This window comes from Rhyacophila brunnea, unplaced genomic scaffold, assembly GCF_057557595.1.
Source record: "Rhyacophila brunnea isolate RB1 unplaced genomic scaffold, BYU_Rbru_1.0 scaffold_14, whole genome shotgun sequence".
Lineage (NCBI taxonomy): Eukaryota > Metazoa > Arthropoda > Insecta > Trichoptera > Rhyacophilidae > Rhyacophila > Rhyacophila brunnea.
Window position 1 is genome coordinate 40,566,664 of NW_028232796.1, and position 23,672 is coordinate 40,590,335.

The window sequence follows — 23,672 nt, forward strand, 5'->3', positions numbered from 1 at the left end:
ACACACCTCATCATCTTCACTGTATAATTTGGAAAATCATCACAGATAGAGTCACACTTGAACAATGCTACCAATTTATCAAAATTTACTTTGAAAATCAGTCGTCGATACGCGCAACTGATACATTTTGAATTCTAATGGATTCAAGCTCTGTACTATTCCATTTAAGTCGTTTTTTGCGCCCCGGGTTTTGCCTTTTGGCATCTTCAGGCGACGTGTACACTCACCAAAGGTAAACACACACTGACAACGAACACTCTTAACTCTACTTTATATAGTAAATCAATACAATAAAGTAGATAAAAACTCCATTACTTACCTATCTAGTCAGAGGTCACAAAAATACAATAAACAAATTATGAATAGTTGAAGTGTCAGTAAAAAACCTAATTTAATTAATTTAAGAGTGTTCGTTGTCAGTGTGTACTTTGGTGAGTGTACACGGTGCCTGAAGATGCCGAAAGGCGAAACCCGGGTCGCAAAAAACGACTTAAATGGAATAGTACAGAGCTTGAATCCATTAGAATTTAAATTCAAATTCCATCAAGTACCTTCGGTCGATAGTATTAATATACATTTTGTTTGATGTATGACATGAGGCATGTTTTTGGTTTAACGGATTAGTTAATAAGCAAACTTACCACATATGGAACGAAACAAAGACAAAATAAAACCCTACAGACTTCATTATATTCACAAAAAAGCCCAGTTTGTTGAGGTCTACACGCTGGTGGCATCATCGGATCTTATTTCTTCAAAAATTAGGCTGCAGTTCGTGATACGGTCAATGGAAATTGTTATCTGACAATGATTGTTTTTTTTTTAAATATGGATAACATTGATCTGGTCGAGATGTGGTTTCAACAGGATAGCACTACTCGCCATACGGTGACCATATCCATTAACTTGCCTGGTTCATAAACGGTCAGCAGTGCTTGAAAAAGTGACATAAAATTGGACGTTTAGAATGTACTACATCAAGAACACTATCGAGGTGGCCATATTATACCCAAAATCATTTTCAGATATTAATGTTATATAATATTGACCTATTAAAACAAAATTTATTTCAATAATTTCAATTTCTATCGGGTTTAAAACAACATCGTTAATAATAATATTGATTTACCTTTTTCATATCGTTTTACATTAAAGGTTTACACAGTATTTATTATTCATCTGTTTTTTACTATACATTGCCAATATTATTATGATATTTTAAATGATAAATGAATATCTAAAGGCTTACTAAGGGACAACTCTTATGTGAGCGATTATGAAACGAGATAAATTTAGTTGAGAGTTAAAAAAAATCATTTCGGCTAATGGAAACATCTGGTGCTACGTTACGTAATTGGCACTTCACTATGTAGGTATAATATTTTATATAATATTACGAATACTAACAGAGCTGAGTATAGAAATATTTTAAAGATATTTTTAGTTACGTTTGACAATTTAAGGAATAAAATAAAGAATGAAAAAAAATCACCAATTTTATAAGAAACTTCTTTTTCTTACCTTACTCAGCGTCGTTGGATGTGGATACAGATTAACCAAACAGCTTTCTCTTCTTAATCTATAATCCCATCTGGTCTCCAAGTGAGGCATCTCCATGGTGTCGCAGATTGACTGGACATGACTTGCTGCATGGGCGCTCTGAGGGCCGAAGATTGCTGCCACTCCACTTCGGAGCAGGTGACATACTGGAGGAAAGAAAGAATTTCATAAAATTAATTGTTTGCAATACCTGTATATTATATTCATGATTGATAATGATAAAAAAGAGTGTTATTTATTTTACACCTATATAATTTTGTTATTTTTATTAAGATGTCTCACTATTTTAATATGGACAGAATATTCCTATTTTTTGCACATAAGCATTATAATAATTTGAAATCAATACTAAAATGAATACATACTAATTTAAGAAGACTTGAGGTATCTACATTATACATCTTTTGACGGTATCTAAGTATAATATCTACAACTTGAACATAATGATCTGGGCAACTGATTTTGAATTATTCGTCGTAAAAAGTATGTTATTACAACCTCCACTTAATAGATCGCCATATGTGTCGCTTAGCCACAAGTATGGTAATATAATATAATTATACCTAAATAGTATTAAAAAATAACCAAAAATTATAATATTTTATTTGACATTTTTTATAATCACCCTATAACAGTTTTGTCTTACAAAACCTTCATAATTATTGATCGCATACAAGAAAAATGATATACTTTGTATTCTAATAGATTTAAGTTTTGTAGTATTTTTTTTGATTTATTTTTCCGACCCGGCTTTCGCCTTTCACCTTTTGGCATCTTCAGGCACTATGAGCACTCTCCCATGGTAAATATACACTGACAACGAATACAGTTAATTATTAACTTATATAATATATTAATATAATAAAGTAGGTAAAAACTTTATTACCTGCCTATTATGTCAAGGATAAAGTATAATAATTACAAGATAAAAAGATTTTTTCATATACAAGGTTTTAAATTTTCTGTTGAATTATTATGCTCAATATGCTCAAACTTGTACTTGATAATATGAAGTAAATAAAAAATAAACAAACAAACATATATAGAATACTGAAATGTCATTTTGACATTTCAGTTTGATTACATAGTAACGCACGTATATATTAATAATTTATTTGCTAGGACCACCCCCTTAGCAACTTAGCCTTTAGCAATGATAGTCTTACTTTTTACGGATTATTCTGAAACAACTTTCCATACAAAACAGAATTAACTGAAAATGAATTTCAATTCTGCTTAAAGATGGTTAAAAGTATTAAAAGAATGCATTGGCATCGTGTTCTGGTATATTCTAAAAGTTTCAAATATCTAGCTAGTCGGGAAGTTAGCTAAAAATCGATTGCAAGATTTGTACTGGACAAACAACCACTGGACAAACAAGAATAAAAGCTAATAAAAACGTTGTAAAAATAAAAAATATGATATATGTTTGTAAAAAAACCCTAACTAATAGATAATTAGATACCTAATCACTAATAAAACATTCAGTAGGCGTATAAATCGTCAATATTGGGTAAACAACGGCACTGGGTAACATATTGGGAAATTTCAATAATATAAGTACCTACCTACTAATAATAAATAACAATGGTATTAATAATCCATAATTTGTAAAATTAATACAACAATCGCTGTATTAAAATATACAGCTTTAAAAAAGTTATACCTACTGGATAAACAAAATATTATATACCTACTTAACTTACATCCTATCTTTTTTTTTTTTTTTAAATAATATATATTATATATATACACGGAGTTTTAGCTCGAATGCGAGCGAACTAGCAACATTGAAGTCGTACTTGCACTGTGTTTTTGGCTGTCACTCGTTTCACCGAAAGTTTTAGTGTGTTTGAGGTTTAAAAAGTAAACTTTAATCAAATAATGTGCTTTCAAAAAGAGCATGCTTTATTTCGGAAGCTATTTAAAAACTTAATAAGGGTAAGTTATTGCCATGTTAGATAATTATGTTCTTGTTAACAGATAATTCTAATACTAAACCAATATAACGAAAATGATCCAATTATTCATAAACCAATCAATAATGATTTTTTACTACAAGATGCAAGTTCCATTAATCAAGGTTTGATTCTACTGAATATTGCATATTATTATAATCGGTATGAATAATAATATGTATTACGTTTTAACTATTAATTTCAGCTTTGTCTACAAAATGTTAACTTTTTTCTGAACTTAATTTTTTCTCCTCTCTAAAATATGTAATTATAAAAACGAAGAATTAATTTTTGAAACTTTTATAATATAATTAATTTGCGTGACAATTAAAAGCTCATGCCTTTTTTGACTTATTTGATTTTTACGTTCTCTTCAGACTTCTTTGATCATTGGAAAAGGACTTTTTTATGTTAATAAAATTGTAACTAAAATGTCACGAAACATCAAATCCGGGTGTGCATATATATTTAAATACTTACATATCGAGATCATTTTTTTGTAAATAATATCTGTTGTGAACTAAACATAACACTATGATATAATATATTATAATTAATTAACTATTTTTTTTATTCAACAAATAATTGACAAGATTTAAGAATGTAACATTCTAATTATTGGCCATACATACTTTTAAAAACACTTCTGAGGTTCGATTTCTGCGGGGTGTTTTACTTTTTTCAAAAAAAAAATTACTATTGGTTATAATAATAATTTTATTTTCTGAGAAACGTTTTCATAATTATGTATATTATTATGAAGTAACATTTATAGAAAAAAAAATTATATAATAAGTAGAAGGTAAAAGTACACCCACTTAATTACATTTATTACATTTTCAAGTTACTTGAGTTAGTTTTAATAAATATTATTTATGTAGGTATCTTTATATAAAATTTCACAGAGAGATTACGTGTCATAATTAGTTATAATTTCAATTTAAATGATTGCGGAAAAGTCTTGAATTCGGCTCTGAATCAATCTGTCATTAGTCTCGCTACATAAAGTACAAAAAATATATTTCATTTTTTTATATAGTGACTATTATTTACCTGATTTAGTATATTATTATACAAATTGGAAAAAAAATATTCACAGAGATTGCGAAAGATGCAATGACAAGTCTGACTACTATTTATGGAGACATCGAGAAATCTTTATTATCACGAAAGTAATGTTAGTAAAAACATTAGTGATGTCTATTTTATTGTACGTTATTAAGCCATGGACCCTAAGAAAAAGGGTGCGAAAGACATTATCCATCCCTATGAAATATGGTATTGGTGCCAAACGCTTTGTATTTCTATGAAAGAACACAATGATGGGCCATTCAATCTTTAACAGGCTTAATGTAAAAAAAGGCTGTCGACAATATGTCTGAGAATAATTCCATAGTTTTTAAATTACCAAAGCATTTTAATAATATAGTATCATATATGATAGCACTTTAGTCACTTATTTATTAGTTAATTGCGTCATAAGTAGATATATCACCGAAAGTTTAATTGGTAAATCACATACATAAGTTTAATGAATGCAGAATCTAGTACCGCTTGGTACAAACATTTGTATTACTCTAACTATCTAATATAGTATTCAATTTTCAATATTATTTATAATATGCTTAATAATGAACAATTCAATCTTCATTCTGTCTGAAAAGATAAAAGATGGCTTATATTAATGCGATTCATTTCTGGTGACGATTTATTACTTAACAGATAGGTACAACATGAAATAAAACTGCCACGTAATTCAATAAACGATCAAACACAAAACAAATAACAAATCAACAGGGGAGTGGTTACGTCAAGTAAATCCTGATGGTTAAAAACAACATCGAAAAAAAATCATTGAAGACATAAATCTTTATTTCCACATCCGCTCTGTCAACAGGGGCTTTGAATAAGCCTTCCAAAAGCTCGGCAAGGCTGCACAGTTGAAACGGAAACGGCGCAACTTTCGGTTTTAACTGCACTTTTACAAGTTGTATGTTTTGAAACGCGACTAAAGAAAAGCTCGCGTTCTACGTTGGAAACTGCTTGGCAATTGCGCTAATTTCCCAACGCTGCTTTAAATCTGTATATTTTCTGTAGCAGGTAATGGTTGTATTACTAACATGGATTAAGCTCTGTAGTTTGCTTACTAACTTTTAAAAGAAACGTTTCATAGGTTGAACTTATTAAATAGTGTCTAAAAGCTTTCTGAGATACATCCTATTAACAGCGATTTAACAGCAATAAAAACAATAAATTTATTTATTTGAAATAATAATTATAAAATTAGTAGATTACTATGTAAATATACATTATAATATAAATGAATAAATACCGTCATACAGTGGTAGGTAACCAAGGAACACTAAACGACCACAATGATGCCATAAATTCCGCTGACTACACAAAAGTTCAGTAGATGTCCTTGGCAGTAAAGATCTAGTATATGTAAGTAGCTAGGTGAGTTCTTCATTCAGCAGTAGATCTCGAGAATAATGATCATATCAATATGGTGTTTAAGTAGTTTGGATATTAGTTTTACTTGTGTTTGGATCGTTGTGATTGGATATTTGCCGCCAGAAATAGCCCTTAATATAAATATAATAATTACAATAGTCTAAGGGTCGTATGCATAAGATTCCCAAAAACCTTATAGGCTATATATACTGCACGTTTGTATGCATGAGTACAAACGTAATTAGCTGTAGCTGACGTCACGAATGTGACATCTCATGTGTCAGGTGTTCGTATTATGGCAATCTTATAAAATTTCATTCCCCGATAAATAATTCAAAATTTTGAAATTGTAAATGTGTCTGAAAGTGTGCGAACGGTACCATATAAATTTAATAATTATAAATGAATAATTATTATGAACTTAAATTAATTTATCAGTTATTTTATCACATTTATTTTATAATTCTACTGTACGAAAGGATACAATATTACCAGTAAACATTTCCATATGGCAATACATACAGTTTTTGCCGGTAAAGCTTAACGTGAAAGTGACAGATTGAAGCAGCCATTTTTTGACATCAGATTGATTACGTCACAAACAGTGTTTTACGTTATATGATAGAACATCGGTTAAATAGCTTATAAATAATTGGGGAATCTCATACATACGGCCCTAGAATTAATGTTAGACACTTAATTTCAAAGCTTTTTTTTAACAACATGTCTTCGGATATTAATACTTTGGACGCTGAAGACGCACATGCGCGTAATGACCAGGCGGCCGATCGATGTAATTAACGTGCATTTTAAAGGTGCTAATTAAAATCTCATTATATAGTCAGCAGCGAATGAGTTAAGATTTCTTGGTAAAACACATTAGGTACGTTCGACTCGTCACCATCTTTATTTTTTAAACAAAATTGAACTATTAATTGGCATCTACCGATTTCACAGAACTGACGATTGATTACTGACGGTGACCTGGAAAAAATATATCGTTTAAAAATATAATCGGTATAATATTTTGGACACATCAAATCCCCATCTTAATAAAACCTCAATTCACAAGCCTTACCAATGCATCATTATGCTAGTAACAACGGGTATGTCAGGGTTTTACTATAATCTTAAAAGAGACATGGAATGTTCATTAAAATGTTTGTAGATGTGTAATTACGGTTATATTATGACTGCAGTGAAGTAATAACGAATGCACTTTATGAAACTAAAAAAGGCTTTCACGGCACGTGGAACAGTTTGCACGTAATAATTTCGCATTTAATGTTCACCGGAGGTAATTAAAGAACTTGTTTTACGACATGTTTTTACTGCAATGTAAAACACTGCTTTAATATTGTAGTTATACGTATTATTAAAACATTAAACCGTATGTAGGGCTTGATTTATGGACAAAACTTCATTTCACTGGGGGTAAATTAAAAAATATAAATAAATATGACATGACATTGTATCAGTAACAAAGACAGTAAAGTGTCGTTGAAATGATCATATTGAATATAAAAATCAATTATGTACAAACGAATATAAACCTAACATAGTTGCAATGAATAGTGCATTATTTATTGGGCCTATTATGATACCAATTACATCCTTAAACCCACAAAAATATGTCACATCTACCATCCTTATTAATTATTATTGTCATCCAGGCAATTAACAATCACGGGTCATCAGTAGACCGTGATTTGATAACAGTCAGTCATTCGTAGACCACGACCGGGTAAACTTGGTGACCGTCGTCCAATTGAACTAATCTGATCAATGTCTAATTCTGAACACTTGGCAAGCCGTGATACTGGCTCTTGTGATTCAGCAACTTTCTTCATCACAAGAAGTGTACCGTTAAGTGCCGCGCAACGGGTAACCTAATTAACAATACCGCGCGAGTGCTGATGTCACAACACTTAGGTTAGTGCCTGGATCAACTCGTGTAAACCCCCCCCTCAATATACATAATCCACAAGCATCCCAAAATTAGAGTACACTGCGAAAAGCGTAACCATTATTTTAATAAAAATTTATTTAGTAATAGTTTCAACATCACCACATACCTATTTGTGCTTGAAATAATCAAATAGTAATAATATGTGCCTCTTAAGCCTTTTTTAGTAATTAAATAGTACGAATTCATACCGATACCTATTACGTAAAAGTTCAGAACTACGTTTTCGAATATATTGAATTATTTGCCTGTTATTAAATAATTTTAAAGAAAATGTATATTATAATGTTTTTATATAAAAAGAAAAAACATTTTGAAGATATTAATGGCCGACTTTATTAAATATTCCAAAGTATAATTACATAATTTAACATTCCTTATTATTAATATTCCGGTATTTGATTTTTATGAAGTTCGTTACACTGAATGATTTTTCACAATATAGAGTAGTAGGAAAAATCGACAATATGAATAAAGCAATTGTTGCCAATTCTTTCAATTAACTTGATTCTCGGTCAACGTATAACTTCGACCAAATTTTTCAGCCGTGGTAGTATTACAATGGTTTTTAAGTACTTGGTCATGACTCATTTCCTATAACGCATATTTAACGTTAGCTCAGTTAATTAAATTAAATTAAATACTGAAAATGATGTTGGTGACCGCATACCACTGTTCTAGATGCATTAGCAAAAACTTATATTTAAATAGTCTATTGTTATTTATGTTGGTTATGAACTTTGTTATACATTTATATTGTTTTTAATATCAGGCGGCTCTCGTGGCGCAGTGCGTTAGGCATCTTAGCAACAGGAGTAGTAGGTGGATCAATCAAAGGCTTTTGAAGATTAACTTATATTTTATTCGTCACTAAATTGCACAATTATAAAGTATGAAATACAGGAGTACAGACTCAGAGATCAGTTGGTGTTTGAATTAAATATCAAGAATGAATGTCACTAATAAGAGGGGTTACTCTGTTTATATAATAATTAGACTTGTAAGTATCAGTGATGCGATTAAACACGTGTATGTTAGATATCGCAAGTGTTAGGTTAGGGGATTACATTGGGGTTGATTAATACAATAAAATATCGAAATCGATCTATTGATTTCGATGGTGTAAAAATAATACAATAAAATGCCCTAAAAGTAATATGTTGATTTTCACATGAATTCAATGAGTGAAATAAAACATGCAATAAAATTAGAAATAAAATTAGATTCGCTTACTATTAAATGGTTGATAATACTGTAGAATGTTAGACACACAATACATCGAATAAAGTAGCTTTGATTACAAATAAAAATGGAGTGTCTACCCTCATGGGCCCTCATAATAGTCACTACATGACAGACGCTTACCTTCCACCCGGGAGTTCTGGGTTCGATCCCGGTCAGGACACACAATATTTATGTGTATTTCTCATAACCTGGGTGTTTGCGATTGTTCAAAATTACTAACAACCACCTTGTACGGAAAAACAAGGAGATGGTTATTAATAATTCTAAAAAAAAAAAAAAACATTTCCAGACCCACAATCTTTTCATAGAACACTTGAAAGAATAATTTGTCATCCTCTATGAATAAATTTCTAATACGAACATTATATTATTCGCTGCAATCTCGTGTAAAAATAAAAGCTCTAGTTACAGTAACGCCTGCCTTTGCATTAATAGAACACTTTATAGCGTCTCGTTTTTCACTTTACCGGGCACCTATCTGCTGTCCTGCTCTTTCCTGCATATAAATTTGCACTCTTGCACTGATTATACGAAACGAGCGTTGGATGCACTCAAGTATTATTACGACGAGATCGGTGGAATAGATTTCTTCGGGTTTTCATGATTTATTCCAGTTACATTTTATAACCACTTTATTATATTATACCAGTAACGTTTTTAAGATTCTACTTATTCACGAAACGTTGACGTAGAATAATATTGCGTCAAAAAATAACTTTAAGAAAACAATGACACTAGTGTGATATACTATTGATACGATTACACCCATTGATAAAATAAAGGGAAAAAAACACCTTATATTCAGCATTCAGCCCAAAATCGAGTAGATTTTTTTAGCTTAATTCCTCGTAAAATAAAATTCAGTTCGTTCAGGAATTTCACCGAAAACTTTGAGTTATTTTTTTTAAACTGCCCTGTAGCATACAGTTTGAATACCACTGTACTAAATAATGATTTTTTTATTATTGTAACTTGATAGACTAATATATGAATGAAAAAAATATGTATGAAAATGAAATAGAGTAAAGTAATTGGCAAAGAAGCTTTTCAGCTAAATAATAATTAATTCATGATAATTAAAATTTAAAAAAAAAGTTTTTATTAATTTACAATATTATATTAATAAATTTGGTATTATCAACTGTTAAATTAATTGGTTTATAATGAAATGTGGTGTATTATTTTAGCGTTTTTAAGATATATTATAAGCTGTTTGTAGAGTACAAAATACTAAATTAAACGATATTCGCCAGATAAATTTGCTTGATAAAGTATTTCGTAAGCTAGATGCCAATTAAGCCTGTCAAGAAAAATACTCCTTGTAACGACGTAGCAGACGAATAACTCAATGACTACTACTAGCAGGGAAATCAGAAATAATAGGAACTGAAATACCTAACGGGTAAGGAGTAGCATGTAACCTATCTCGAGTAAAGAATAATCCGGGATAAACTGAAACACGTGTCAAGAATATGTCATACGTCGAATACTGACAACTGCTTTCGGTTTATGCATTGACGCGCATTTAATATTGTTGTATTACACACACTATCGCACGTGCATACCGAGTGTTTCATTTTCGTAGGATACTCACACATTCAAAACCCTGAGTCAAAATGTAGTGTATTGAATATTGCCAACAGGAATTTTATTTACTATCTGTTTTGTGACTACTTACCTATTTAAGGAACTTTTTTCATAATAGTATGAATCTTGTTAATAAAACAATTCATGCATTTACTTGTCTGATGGTAATATTAATTACATATTGTATTTATGTATTTTTCTTAAGATTAAGCCAGACGGCACTGCAATTTGTATCAGATTACGACAAACTGTGAAGGATTTTGTTTGACTTGAATTAGAGTCATTGAAGTTAATCCCTCCAAACCAAAACCTGCCCCTCACCACACTCGCTCTTAATCGAGCGCATCACGGGACCCTACAGTGGTGATGTGAAGCATCTATTTCAATTTTGCCTGGGAGAAAATACCTAAGACTGAGGTTGCTACGTTCAAGGTGAGCTCTGACTAAGTTTAAAGAATTTACTCTAAAGCAAGGTGCCGGGAAGAGAGAAGCATATGGAAATTACGAAAATGAAAATAAATTTAAGGTATATAAAATATAACAAAGAAAACGAAGCTAACCATACGCACAGTAAAGATTTTGTGAAGAAATCTTCACACCCGCAGTACGACGCCGGAATTTTTTTAAATGCAAGATAATTGGCCTTAGTAGCAACCAAGTCGGACGGCCCAATGGGCCCAACAGCTGATTGGACCGACCTGAGCATTTCCTCCCGTTCGGAGCATGTACTCAGAGTCAGTTGTTTTTAGCGCATCTGGAAATTTGTACGTATGCAGTTGGCCGTAACACAGTTCATCATGAGATCTTGTCTCGGAAATCAATTCCTTGCCTAAATAAACCACTTACAAATAAAATACGTAACAAAAACCACCGGAATATAAGAGAAAAATAGAAGCAAATAGGTAGGTAGGTAAGTAAATTCGAAATCTAATCATTTCGTATAATTTATATAAAATTCTGGTAGGTTATCGTATCAAGCCGCACTCACCAAATATCCAATTATAATGACAACGTTATTATCAAACATGTGATACCAATAAATAATATCAACCTTATATTCTTATTGAATCTAATAAAATCGGCAAAGTTAACTGTCTATAATGCTCTACGAACAACGCGTATTTTTTCTCAATGGTATACGGGAATCTGTTTCCGTTAAGATGCAGAGATGTTGTATAATCCTACAACCGACATGTTATTGTATATGGTCATTTATAGACCAAAGACAATGACACAAATTGAAACGGGACAGTTGTTATTGAGCCTTCCTATAATGTAGTTGACTTTAGAATTTTATTTAAACCTTTAACCCAAACTTAAATCAATATGACCGTCATTTCTTAGTACCGTGTTACCGCGCTTTATTACTATAAAATAAAACCAAGAAAATACCAACTCGTTTGTTATTCATCACTGCCCGAACATATTATGTCATTCACACTCAAGCAACCACCTGAACTTAAACATAACATCGGAGGTAAGAATAACAACGTTTATCCCTGCGGTAAAGAAAGGTCAAGGTAAACTGTGCTACGAGGAATTGTAACAGGTACTTAATTTACATGTTGCTAACCGTTTTTAGCTATCCGTGAAATAATCTTTATACACCCACCAAGAAAAACTGATAGAGTAAATGAGGACATGTTCACTCATCCATTAACATGACATACTGTTGTATTATACTGCACACTGCGATTGGCCACACAAGCTCGCGTAGGATTCTATTATCATTCCATTACAATGCCCTTATACTATTGATCATGGATTACTATCAGTGACGTCTCTAGATAAAATGCCGCCACATTTTTATTCAGAATTTTTACTGTTTATATGTTTATTATACAATAACTAAAAAAATGTGTTGCATGAATACTCAGATACCATGGATTACTAACAAAATAATATATATGTATCACTAAAACATACAAATTTAAATATATAAATAATTACAAGATGAAAATAACTTTTTATTTACCTACAAGATTTTTAAATTTTCTGTTGAATCATGTAAACTTGACTTGACTAGCTTTAACGATCAAAAAAATTGTATTTGATAGAAATAATACTGAAATATCATTTTTACACTCATATTGATTTCCATAGTAACGCACGTATATTTATTAATAATTTCCTAGCAACCAATAATAATGGATTGGATTACGGATTTCTTCCGAAATGAATTAACTGAAAATGAATTTAAGTCTACCCAAAGATGGCTTAACGTATTAAAAAATGCATTGGCATCGTGTTCTGACATATTCTAAAAGTTTCAAATGTCTAGCTTTTCGGAAAGTTAATTAAAAATCGATTGCAAGATTTACACCGGATAAATAAGAATACAACCTAATAAAAACGTTGTAATATGTTTTTCCCAAAAGTGGGGATTTTTTGAAGTTGGTAATACAGTGGCTTCATACGTGTCATTTTTGCGATACATTAATTTACTCAGTCTTATTATTATAACTAAGGGCGATCCGTGTCGCCTTTCTTCTTCACAAAACATGGCAACACATATAATAATGGCGCAACGCTTAGATACAGACTAAAATCATGGACCGGGAGCGGTAGGTGGGACGCTCAGTAAGATGAGGGGGTGAACCCTCAGTTTCGACGGCCAACGTAAATTCCGTGCGCACTGGTTAATAAATCAGACTGTAATTTATTTATTATTTGCAAATCTACACATGTCGTTTCTGGTCACCAAAAACGTCGAAGGGCAACGGAAGTAAGCTAGACATCGTGAACTCGACAAAAAAAACAAAACTTGAACTTTTTATGCAAATTAATACATTTTGTTTCAACCAGTGAGCTGAGTTTTTAATTTAAGATATTTTCGTTAAAACTAAGTTAAGGTCGCTATTCCTAAATATACCAAATGATTCCCATCATTTGCCGCCTTTGAGCAAACTGCCGCCTCAAGCGACGCTCAATATGCCTAATCATTGCCGACTTAAGAGGAAAGCCAATACATTTCACGACTGGTCCTATCTTTCCGTCCACTTCACCACCCCACCAATACAATTGTGCTTATATAATTATAAATCTCTCACGGCCATGCATTGCCATTTCATGAACGTAAACATTTATTGTTATATTGTATTAAATATAGTGAGCAGTGGCGGCTCGACGACTTTCTATGTGGTGGGGTTTAACCATTAATTATTATTGATGAGGAAATGAGTATTTTTTTCAGAATAAATAATATTATTATCTGAGTCGTTACTTAATCACATCTAAAAAGTGTGCTTAAACATATTAACAATTAATATTATAATTACTATCATAATTATCATAATTACTTATTATTATAGACTTACCATTTTGAACAACGACATACAGCGAGCGTTTTCGCTCGCCATGGGGTTATTTTATTCACTCCCTAGTATGTGTATACTAACGCTAAATGCATTCACATACTTTGTAGAACGAGATTTGTACCAAGGCGATGGGATGGGACTTGAGTGTCACCGGTCGGCCATAAATTAACGCAATAGCTTTCTTAATTATATATAGATAGGTGTCACTCTGTAGGTATAGGGTGTTTTTAATTTAAATAATTAGGTACTTTAATATTGAGTTATCATTGTTATGTTATTATATAATTTACAATTGTTGCTTTATTTATTTGTATAAGTAATAATAATAAATGTATCTATAAAATTGCAACGGGTTTAGATTAATAAAATAAATTAAATACATAGTTCATTTAATCATATAATTAAGTAGTATCGGACGTATATTTTTGATATGATAACGATATGGGGACGGTCCCTACGAACCCTTAAGGTAGAGCCGCCCCTGATAGTAAGGTTACGACATCATGGAGTTTCATTTAATTTAATCGTTCCCTTTATTACGTTCTTTTACATTTTTTCTCAATAAGTAAAGATTTGTTGGCGCCCTTTCGGAAATTGGTTCATCACCTACTCGCAATTAACTACTGCAACGGTATGACAAATGTATTTGTCGGATACCAAATGGCTCCGACGGTCCTTTTCGTAATGTATTGGAATTCACCAGAGAGATAGAGCGACAACCCAATACCCTGAGCTAGCTGATGCCTGTTATCCATGTAAGTTGGGATAACAGTGTTAAAGGTAAGGTGTACGATGAGATCCTTTCAATACTGTCATTGCCTGTTATTATCTATAGAGTGCTTAAACTGATGTGTCTGTCGTGTTCACTTGTCGGAGTCTTCTTAGTTTCAGATTTTTACCAGATTACTTTAACGTATCTTGGAGACCTTGGAGTTCATCTGATTTAGTGGTTCTGTGTTATTAATAATTGGAGGCGACGATCAACATAAGTAAACTTCTTCTGTGTATAATAATATCATAATACACTAGGACGTTTGTCAATGTGACAGTCGATTCTAAACGACAATAACTAATAACCTATTTATACTCTTCAGTCATTATAGAATACCAAACTCTTCTTGCAAGTTTTTTTTTATCAATAAATAGTATGGCAGTGGACCACTCGTTGCTTGTGCATAAAGTTATGCTCAGGCTTTATTAATCAAAAGATGGCGGTGCCCTACCCTTACGCGACGTCACTGTTTATTATTAACGTAAATGTACGGTTAATTAATTCCCTCTTACAATATAATATTACATCCCACACAATAAACTAAGGCCGCAGTCCTAATAATTCCTTCCATCTGTTGGTCACGCGCGTCCGTAAGTATTTACCAATATTTATTCGGACCGGGCAACCGGTTATCGAATTAACCGATCACGTGATGCACGTTTTACCACGTGATGGTCATTTGCCCACGTGATGGCAAAGCGAACATTGTCCGTAACTGAAACCACCGGCCAGTGGCTAGTTTACAATGCAAAACTTTATAGCATTATGTTATGTGGTTGATTGTAAATTTGTTTTCAAATTTGCAGCCATTACGCGCATAATTTGTATATTCGGTTTAATCCCCGTATAAAATAGCTTTTAAACCGAGTTTGGTGCAAACAGACTTATAACGTTTTTTTTTATTGGATTTACATTATTAACTTTACTTTTCTAATGCTATATATACGTGTTAAATACTATATGTTATAATTCATTCATTCATCCTGACTATGTCCGATCCTAATAGGATCGTATGGGCCTCCACATAGTGGAGGTTTGCATCAACAGATTTTGTTTTCACGAGAAATAGATTTCAGCCACTTACTCAACCTATTAAGGCCATACTATGACTCATACACAAATTAGAAAACAATTAAGTATTTGTGTACTTGCCAGACCCAGAATTCAAACCTGAGACCCACGACACTATAGGCCGACTCTTAAGCCGCGCTATCATACGAATATATTATCTGTCTTAGAGATATGCTCTTGATACTATATTTGAGAAGCATTCTACAGTTTTTTATATACATTGATCGGCGCGGACTTGATAACTTAGAAAGATTGATAGTTTTGGGTTTAGCCTCTAGTGAAGACAACGCAGAGGAACAGCATCGTCACGGTGGAGCAACTAAGTGAAGGACCTTAGTGAGTTCACTTTTCACTCTACTATAAAGAATGAAGCGGAGAGCCCTGAGGGGTGAAGGGTTTTGGTCCATCAGAAGATGATGTAATGATCCTCAGCTATGAGAGAACGATCATATAGATGTGAAATACTTGTACGTCAGAAGTGAAAGGTCAGTAACAGTAAAAAAATGAATTTACACTCGACTTTATTACACAATGACTTAATTGAATAACGTTCATAATTCATTTTTGTATAAAAACGGACACCCGACCTTTTACTTCTGAAGTACAAACATGTATGTAGGTACATAATATTATTATGTATTTATATTATCATTCTTTAAAGTGTCAGCAAATTTTAACACATTTATCGTTTACATAGATACTTGCTATTTGGTAAGTACACAGTTCCTAATACGGTACCTACTTCAAATTTGATAAATTCTGAACGAATTGAAAATAAATTTACCCCATTATTGTTATGTTTGTGGTGATCTCATTTATTAGCATGATATTGTAATCAGCATGGTTTCATGTTTTCTGTAATATCGTTCTGCCATCACTTTTGGGTACCTACATTTTTCATTCTTAATTTTAACCTTGCAATTTAATAGAATAAATATCGATCAAATGGTTTTTTGTTACCATATTGCGAAATTAAATAATAAATCCAGCGTTTTCTCAGAAATATTCTCTTTTATCTAGAATATTATGACCTTGATAATATAATTTCATTTATAACTACATATTATAAAAATCCGTTTACCCTAAAATACATTACAGGAATATAATAATAAAACCAGAGCTGGAAATGGAACCAGAGTCAAATACTCCAAAACCCTTACTTAGATATAGTAAAAAAACCTAACATTATGGTTGTATAGATACGACTTGCGTGTGGTCAATAGATGCTGTAGTTGCTCCGCATCCCATGAAATAATCGATAAAGGTACCTAGTTCTTTGTAATAGTAATGCCTGTTGAAACTAAGTAGACTATTATTATGGTAGATTACTGAAAAAAGTCCTAGAATAGTCATATATCCATGACTTGAATCTGAATTTTCTTTATCTTCTTCATTATTTACTGAAAAAAATATTATATTTTACATTTTCAGAATAGATATTTCACGAAAAAATACAACATGCGCGCTGAAATGAATGTAGGTTTAGTTTTAGAAAAATTCCACTGTTGTAGAAACCGAAGGGCCCATTAGGCTTAAATACCTACAACCTCAGGTCACGTATGTTTTTTTACAACCCATTTGTTATCGTACGTATGTGTTAGTGTTAGTTAAAGCCTTTTTTGGATTGTGTTGATGACGTTGATGTAATAACTGCATACGTATTAGTACCAACAGCTACATGCATGGCTAATTAACCAAACTAATAATAAATTTATATTACGTACATACAAGCAGGTGTCGTTAGCAAATTATGTCATTTTTGTAGAATATAATATAAGTACCTAAGTTATTATTTAAATACTCCGGAATTTAAAAATGTTTTGATTAAGAAGGTAGGCTTTAATTAATCGCCTAGTGTGGAGTCTTCACCACTATCATGTAGGTATTTATTTTATAATGGTATGGTAAATTTGAATTTATTTTACTTTGAGGGTTCCTTCTCTATTATGATTAATAATAATACTAAATTAGATAGTAGTTATTCTTAATATATTCATAATATTATTTAAAAGCGACTCGGTAACAATACCTTACACTGCCTTTTTAAAGAACCAAAACCTTAGTGATTTCCCCCTAAAACCCACTTTTTTTAAAACGAAGGGTTCCAACAGCTCTGAATAAAACAAAGCAAAGTCTCATTTAATAAACTTGTTCAGTGACCGCGTAAGACAAAGTCGAATAATAATTTGAAATGGTTCGTTTTATTTCTGGTCGTCTGACTGCACCCAAATAAAATACTCCACCAGACAAAGACTGAGGGAAAATAGGTGAGTATTTAAATTTGAAAAATCTTATATTGAATTTACATTGGATATTTTCCAAGAATTGCCTTCTTCGTCCATTTTAAAGGAACCGAAATAATTTGACAAGTGAATTCTTGGTTGGCGATCTTTTGAATATTAATAGAAGTTATATTCTATTCTAGCCAAAACACACTTTTGCAATATTTTGCTAAGTCATCTTATATTTTAAATATTACTCGGCGTCAATCTTTGATTTATTTTATTTAATATAAGTACTTATTCAAAAATATACTTTTGAATTTTACGTAAAGTTTGATGTAATAATTTAATATTAACTAATTTGCAGAGAAGCAAAGAAATGTGGGTCTATATTTTGATTATAAAAATGCGTTAATGTTTTTAAATAACTAATTGTAAAAATGAACTATATACCTGATACAATAATAAAAATACTGTTATCAATAATCGCAATAAAAGCCAAAATTATTAGCCTGTCAATGAAACAAAACAGTGGACAAGATATTATTACAAAATTCCAAATTAATATAAATTTTTATATTTTGGTTAAGTTAAGTTATATGGAAAGTAAAAATAATTTGGGACTAGCATATTAGTTTGATAGTTTCAAGACATTGAACTGACACTTGAAATGCATCTTATACAAAACACGAATATGACCAGTTACCATATAGTATGACTCGGAGACCTGGTTGATAACTAAAAACATGGAAAGAGTATTGTGCTCATTTGAGCGGAGCGTGCCGCGTGGTATCTTTGGACTCAATAACACACAGTCGGGGTGGAGACCAACCAGTAAAGTTTCCTGTACAAACCATGGACTCCAAAGCCATGAGTGAGGTTGTGACTAGGGAATCCACCCCGAGCCAAAATTCTGATCCCGGGATTTCGGGATCACAATTTGACAATCCCGGGATTGACATTTTTTTCCATTGTTAATATAAAATTTTTATATTTACAAATAACATTGATAAAATCGGTCAAAAATAAATCTAGTATAATTTATACTATTTAGGACATTTATTGTTAATCTTGGAAATACACAAGTTTAATGGAGTAAATAATATTGTAATATAAATAATAATATGAATTTAATATGAGATTGCTGTTTCTGATAGTAAAAACTTAATGAATTAGCGAGATTTAAAATAGTAAAGCAAATCATGGTGTACTTATGGCCTTTCGGCTTCATAAATCTAATTAATCAGCCAAATATGAAACTGCCGTAAAACGTATGAGATCATGGTGGAATTACTTTGTTAATAGTGTTAAGCATTGTTTTTTTCCAATCTTTCTCATTTTATTAATTTATGTGAAAAAATAAAATGAATCGGCAACCTACACATGGGTATAAATCAAACTTCATTCAAACTCAGTTTATTTCTAATGTAGTTATTTTTTAGTAAAAGTATTTTTTCTGTCATATTTTTGTTTTCATTTTATTTTCCATAAAAATTGATACAAAAATCAATCCCGAAAGTTTCGGGATTATGTTTATCGATCCTGGGATTCATAAGTATCAAAAATAGCTCGGGATCCCGGGATTGGAATCCCTAGTTGTGACACAGTCGTAATAGTGTGTGCGTAAGTGACACAAGTAAAGGCGACAGAGTGCGGGACTTTATTTCCTCACCTTCAATTATTAAAGGTTTGTGCATGGAGTTCCCAGTTATACGTTAACAACCATACAAAAAATAGCTAACTACCTACATAGTTTTAAAAATCTAAACATACGAAAATCTCGTCATAATAATTGTATAAATTTTATTAACATTTTTTTTTATTCAACGAATAATTCACAAAAATTAATAATGTAACACTCTAATCATTGAACGTACATAATTTTAAAAACATTTCTGAGAAAAAATATTAAAACCAATAGAAAAAATAAGATACCCCGCAGGAATCGAACTTGCATCTCTTGGATACCGCGCCCACGCACATATACCATAATGCTAAAGAAGTCATACTTAATTGCAACAAATTTTAACTAAAGGCTTTTAATATTCACTGAAGCGTTTTCCAAATTGAGCTACTATTGGCGATCGGCTTTTGTATTTTAAATCGAAGTACGTATTACTTTAATTACTAACCGACGTCACGGATCACTCCAAATATTTTTGTTGCAACTTACTTGAACTTGCTAATAATTTTTAATCCTTCGACCATGTCCGATTCTAATAGGATCATATGGGCCTAAGCAAAATAGAGGTTTGTATTAACAGATTTTGTTTTTACGAGAAATGGATGTCAGCCACTTGCTCAACCTATTAGGTGCATACTCTGACTCATACACAAATTGAAAAACAATATATTGTGTACTTGCCAGACCCAGGATTTGAACCTGGGACCCACGACGCTATAAGCTTAAGCCACGCTGCCATCGTGGGCTTTTAATAATGGAATATTAATAGCCATTAGTAAAAATTTGTCGCAATTAAGTACGGTTCTTTTAGCATAATGGTCGTTGTGCATGGGCACGATACCCGAAAGATGCAGGCTCAATTCCTGCGGGGTGTCTTACTTTTTTTAAAAAGATTTTCACTATTGGTTATAATATTATATTGTCTCAGAAGTATTTTTAAAATTATAATTGTATTAATTTGTCAGTTTCTTAAATATCGAATTTATAATAATAGGCAATAAAACAAAACTGGTTAGTGGAACTATAAATAAATGATAGTGTAGACATAAACAAACTTGAGATTTTTTTGTGTATGTCGGAAAATACACAAATTGTACAGATTTTATTTATCATATTTTCCGTCCGTTTGAAACTTTAAAATTTCCCCATCCCGTTTTGACAAGTGCATCGCAAAGTTTTGTCTCTCGCGGAGAAATATATCAATATTTGCCTTGGGAATGCTTTTACGGAGGAAATGCAAACTCTATTGGGAAACGTGTGCGGGAAATGCATTTTATCTTTCGCAGTCATGTCCGTGCATCGCGCATGAGAAATAAGACAGAGTTGACTGAGCAAATAGTATTACGTGTCCGAAGGGTGGTGACGCTGAAATATGTTATTCTTGTGGTCCTCATAAGAACCCAAATGAGTTTGATGTAAACAAATAGATTGCTTTTAAATGCAGTGCTGTAGGTATATCACAATATAAACCTCCGTTTTGAATACCATAATAATATTGACATCATTAATTATTTGTCTAAACGAATATCTAAATTATAACCTTTGGACTTTATCGCATATATTTTATACACAAGGCTGCACTGCTATCGGCAGCTATCGGTGGTTATCAAGGGTAATTTTTCATATGTTTGTATTGAGGTATTATATTTTTTACAATAAGTTAGCTGTAATGTAATTGTTACAACAACTAACTTTTAGAGCGAGAAAGACAGTTCTGACTGTTTAGACGGCTATCTTATTGTTACAATTATAATAGGTACTTCAATACAAAAACATGATTAACTACCCTTAATAGCGGTCGATAGCAGTCTTGTGCATAGAATAGATTCGCAGAGTTACTTTCTTATATTTGATTGGTTACCACAGAGTGAGATTTCAGTTTACAATTGGGTGCATTTGAAATAGCAAAAGTTCCGATGTGGTCAAAAAACATCATATATATTATACACATTGAGATTAATGGCCCTACAAAACCACATACGCCTCGGATTACACCTGGTTTTAATCGGGTCTAGGCTTACTTTTAGATGTCAAACATCAAACAGTACTTTCACTGAATTTACATTACCCACTTTAAGTAAGTTAAAAATACCATGGGCGAGAGGAACAGGTCAAGATAAAAAATAAAATTAGAAGTTGTAATCAGAAACACAGGCTTTTACAAAACGGCACTGGGACAACTAGACGCCAGGACAATTGAGTACCGCAATGTCGAATGAAATAACGTTCATTGATACAATAAATAGACGTTCGATACGATTTGATACATAAAGTAGACGAAAAAGTTTAATAAGTATCTATCTACTACTTAGTCGTTTTAATTGATTTGACTCTTAACATACTGCTTTTATTGTGGATTGAGATTTATTTTGCTTGACACTACATAAAAATAAAAGAACTCTCTTCTCAATGAAACTTAAACATAATAATATGCGTAATTAAATTATTATTTACGCGTGCATATTTAAATTCTCATAAAGTATTAAATACTACAATAATATATAAGTATTAAATTTAATATAATATTGTATAAGAACATATAATTATTCACGAACGTCTATTTAGTTTCAAAATCCATTCGATTGCATAGTGCTCAGTTATTCTGGCGGTTTCATGTAAGTTGTACGTATGCAGTTCATCGTGGGACACTTATTCGTGTGCCGCAGTAGGTGAAACATGAGTTCGTATAACATTATATCAAATGATGAGTTCTTCGTTGAACATTTCACCGTGAAATACATTTGTACGTATCTTAAAAAATGCGGCGATAGTTTGCAAATAGTACTGTTCCAATTAGATTAACCCTAACCTAACCTAGTAAAGACATATCATAAAATTCGCCACATGTTGTAGCATACGTCCAAATATACTCCACGGTGAAATGTTCAACACAAAAACTCGTCATTTGATTAAATGTTATACGAACTCATGTTTCAAGTACTGCGGCGCATAAATAAATATCACGCGGTGAACTGTTTACGTACAAATTTCCGGATACGATCCTGGCGTCGAATTGTCCTAGACCCTACAAAATTGCTGAAAAATCGAAGTGAAGAAATATTCACATTGGCAGTATGACGCCGCATATTTTTTAAATGCAACATATATAAAATTATATATTACTAGTAGTATCCGGCTTCGCACAGGGTCGCTTCGTGGTTATATTTATCTTAAATATTTAAAAGATAGTAAGAAGTAATTATTTTTTTAATATTAAAATATCTGTGTTATGCAATATGGCAATATGAAAATAATTCTAATAGGAGTAAAGGTCAAACAAAAGACCACTAAATTAAAATCAAATCCAAAATATGCAAACGTTATTAATGTTATTAATATGTAGTAAAAAAAATCAAAATTGCATGGAACAAATAAACAATGAACGTTGTATTTTATATAATACTAATTTAGAAACCTTTGCAGGTGTGCGCACAACAACTGACAAAAGTTTCATCTCAATCGGATGAATGTTATAAGAACGCATACGAATAGAAGAATATGATTTTCTAATTCAGAAATCTTCGTGGGCATGCGCACGACAACTCACCAAAGTTTTATTGCAAATAGAAGAAGATAAAATAGAAGAAGAAGAAGATAGTTATTCTAATTCAGAAACCTTTGTGGGTTTTGGCACAATTATCGACGAAAGTTTTATTGCAATCGGATGAATGGAATAGAAACGCATACGAATAGAAGAATATAAAATAAAAGAAGAAGATGGTTGTACTAATTCAGAAACCTTTGCGGGTGTTACCACAACAACTGATGAAGGTTTCATGGCAATTGGATGAATAGTGTAGAAACTATACGAATAAAAGAAGATATAATGAAGAAGA

The 23,672-nt window shown here is 31.7% G+C and overlaps 1 protein-coding gene across 4 annotated transcripts in view; it reads right to left on the minus strand.

The window, feature by feature from the left end:
• KaiR1D (Kainate-type ionotropic glutamate receptor subunit 1D) overlaps nucleotides 1–23,672 on the minus strand; it is a 545,285-nt gene that overhangs the window by 205,394 nt on the left and 316,219 nt on the right. For all 4 annotated transcript variants that reach the window (XM_085942313.1, XM_085942314.1, XM_085942316.1 and 1 more), the window contains one exon: nucleotides 1,522–1,706. In XM_085942313.1, the coding sequence (XP_085798439.1) occupies nucleotides 1,522–1,706 (185 nt within the window). The remainder of the gene's footprint in view (nucleotides 1–1,521; nucleotides 1,707–23,672) is intronic.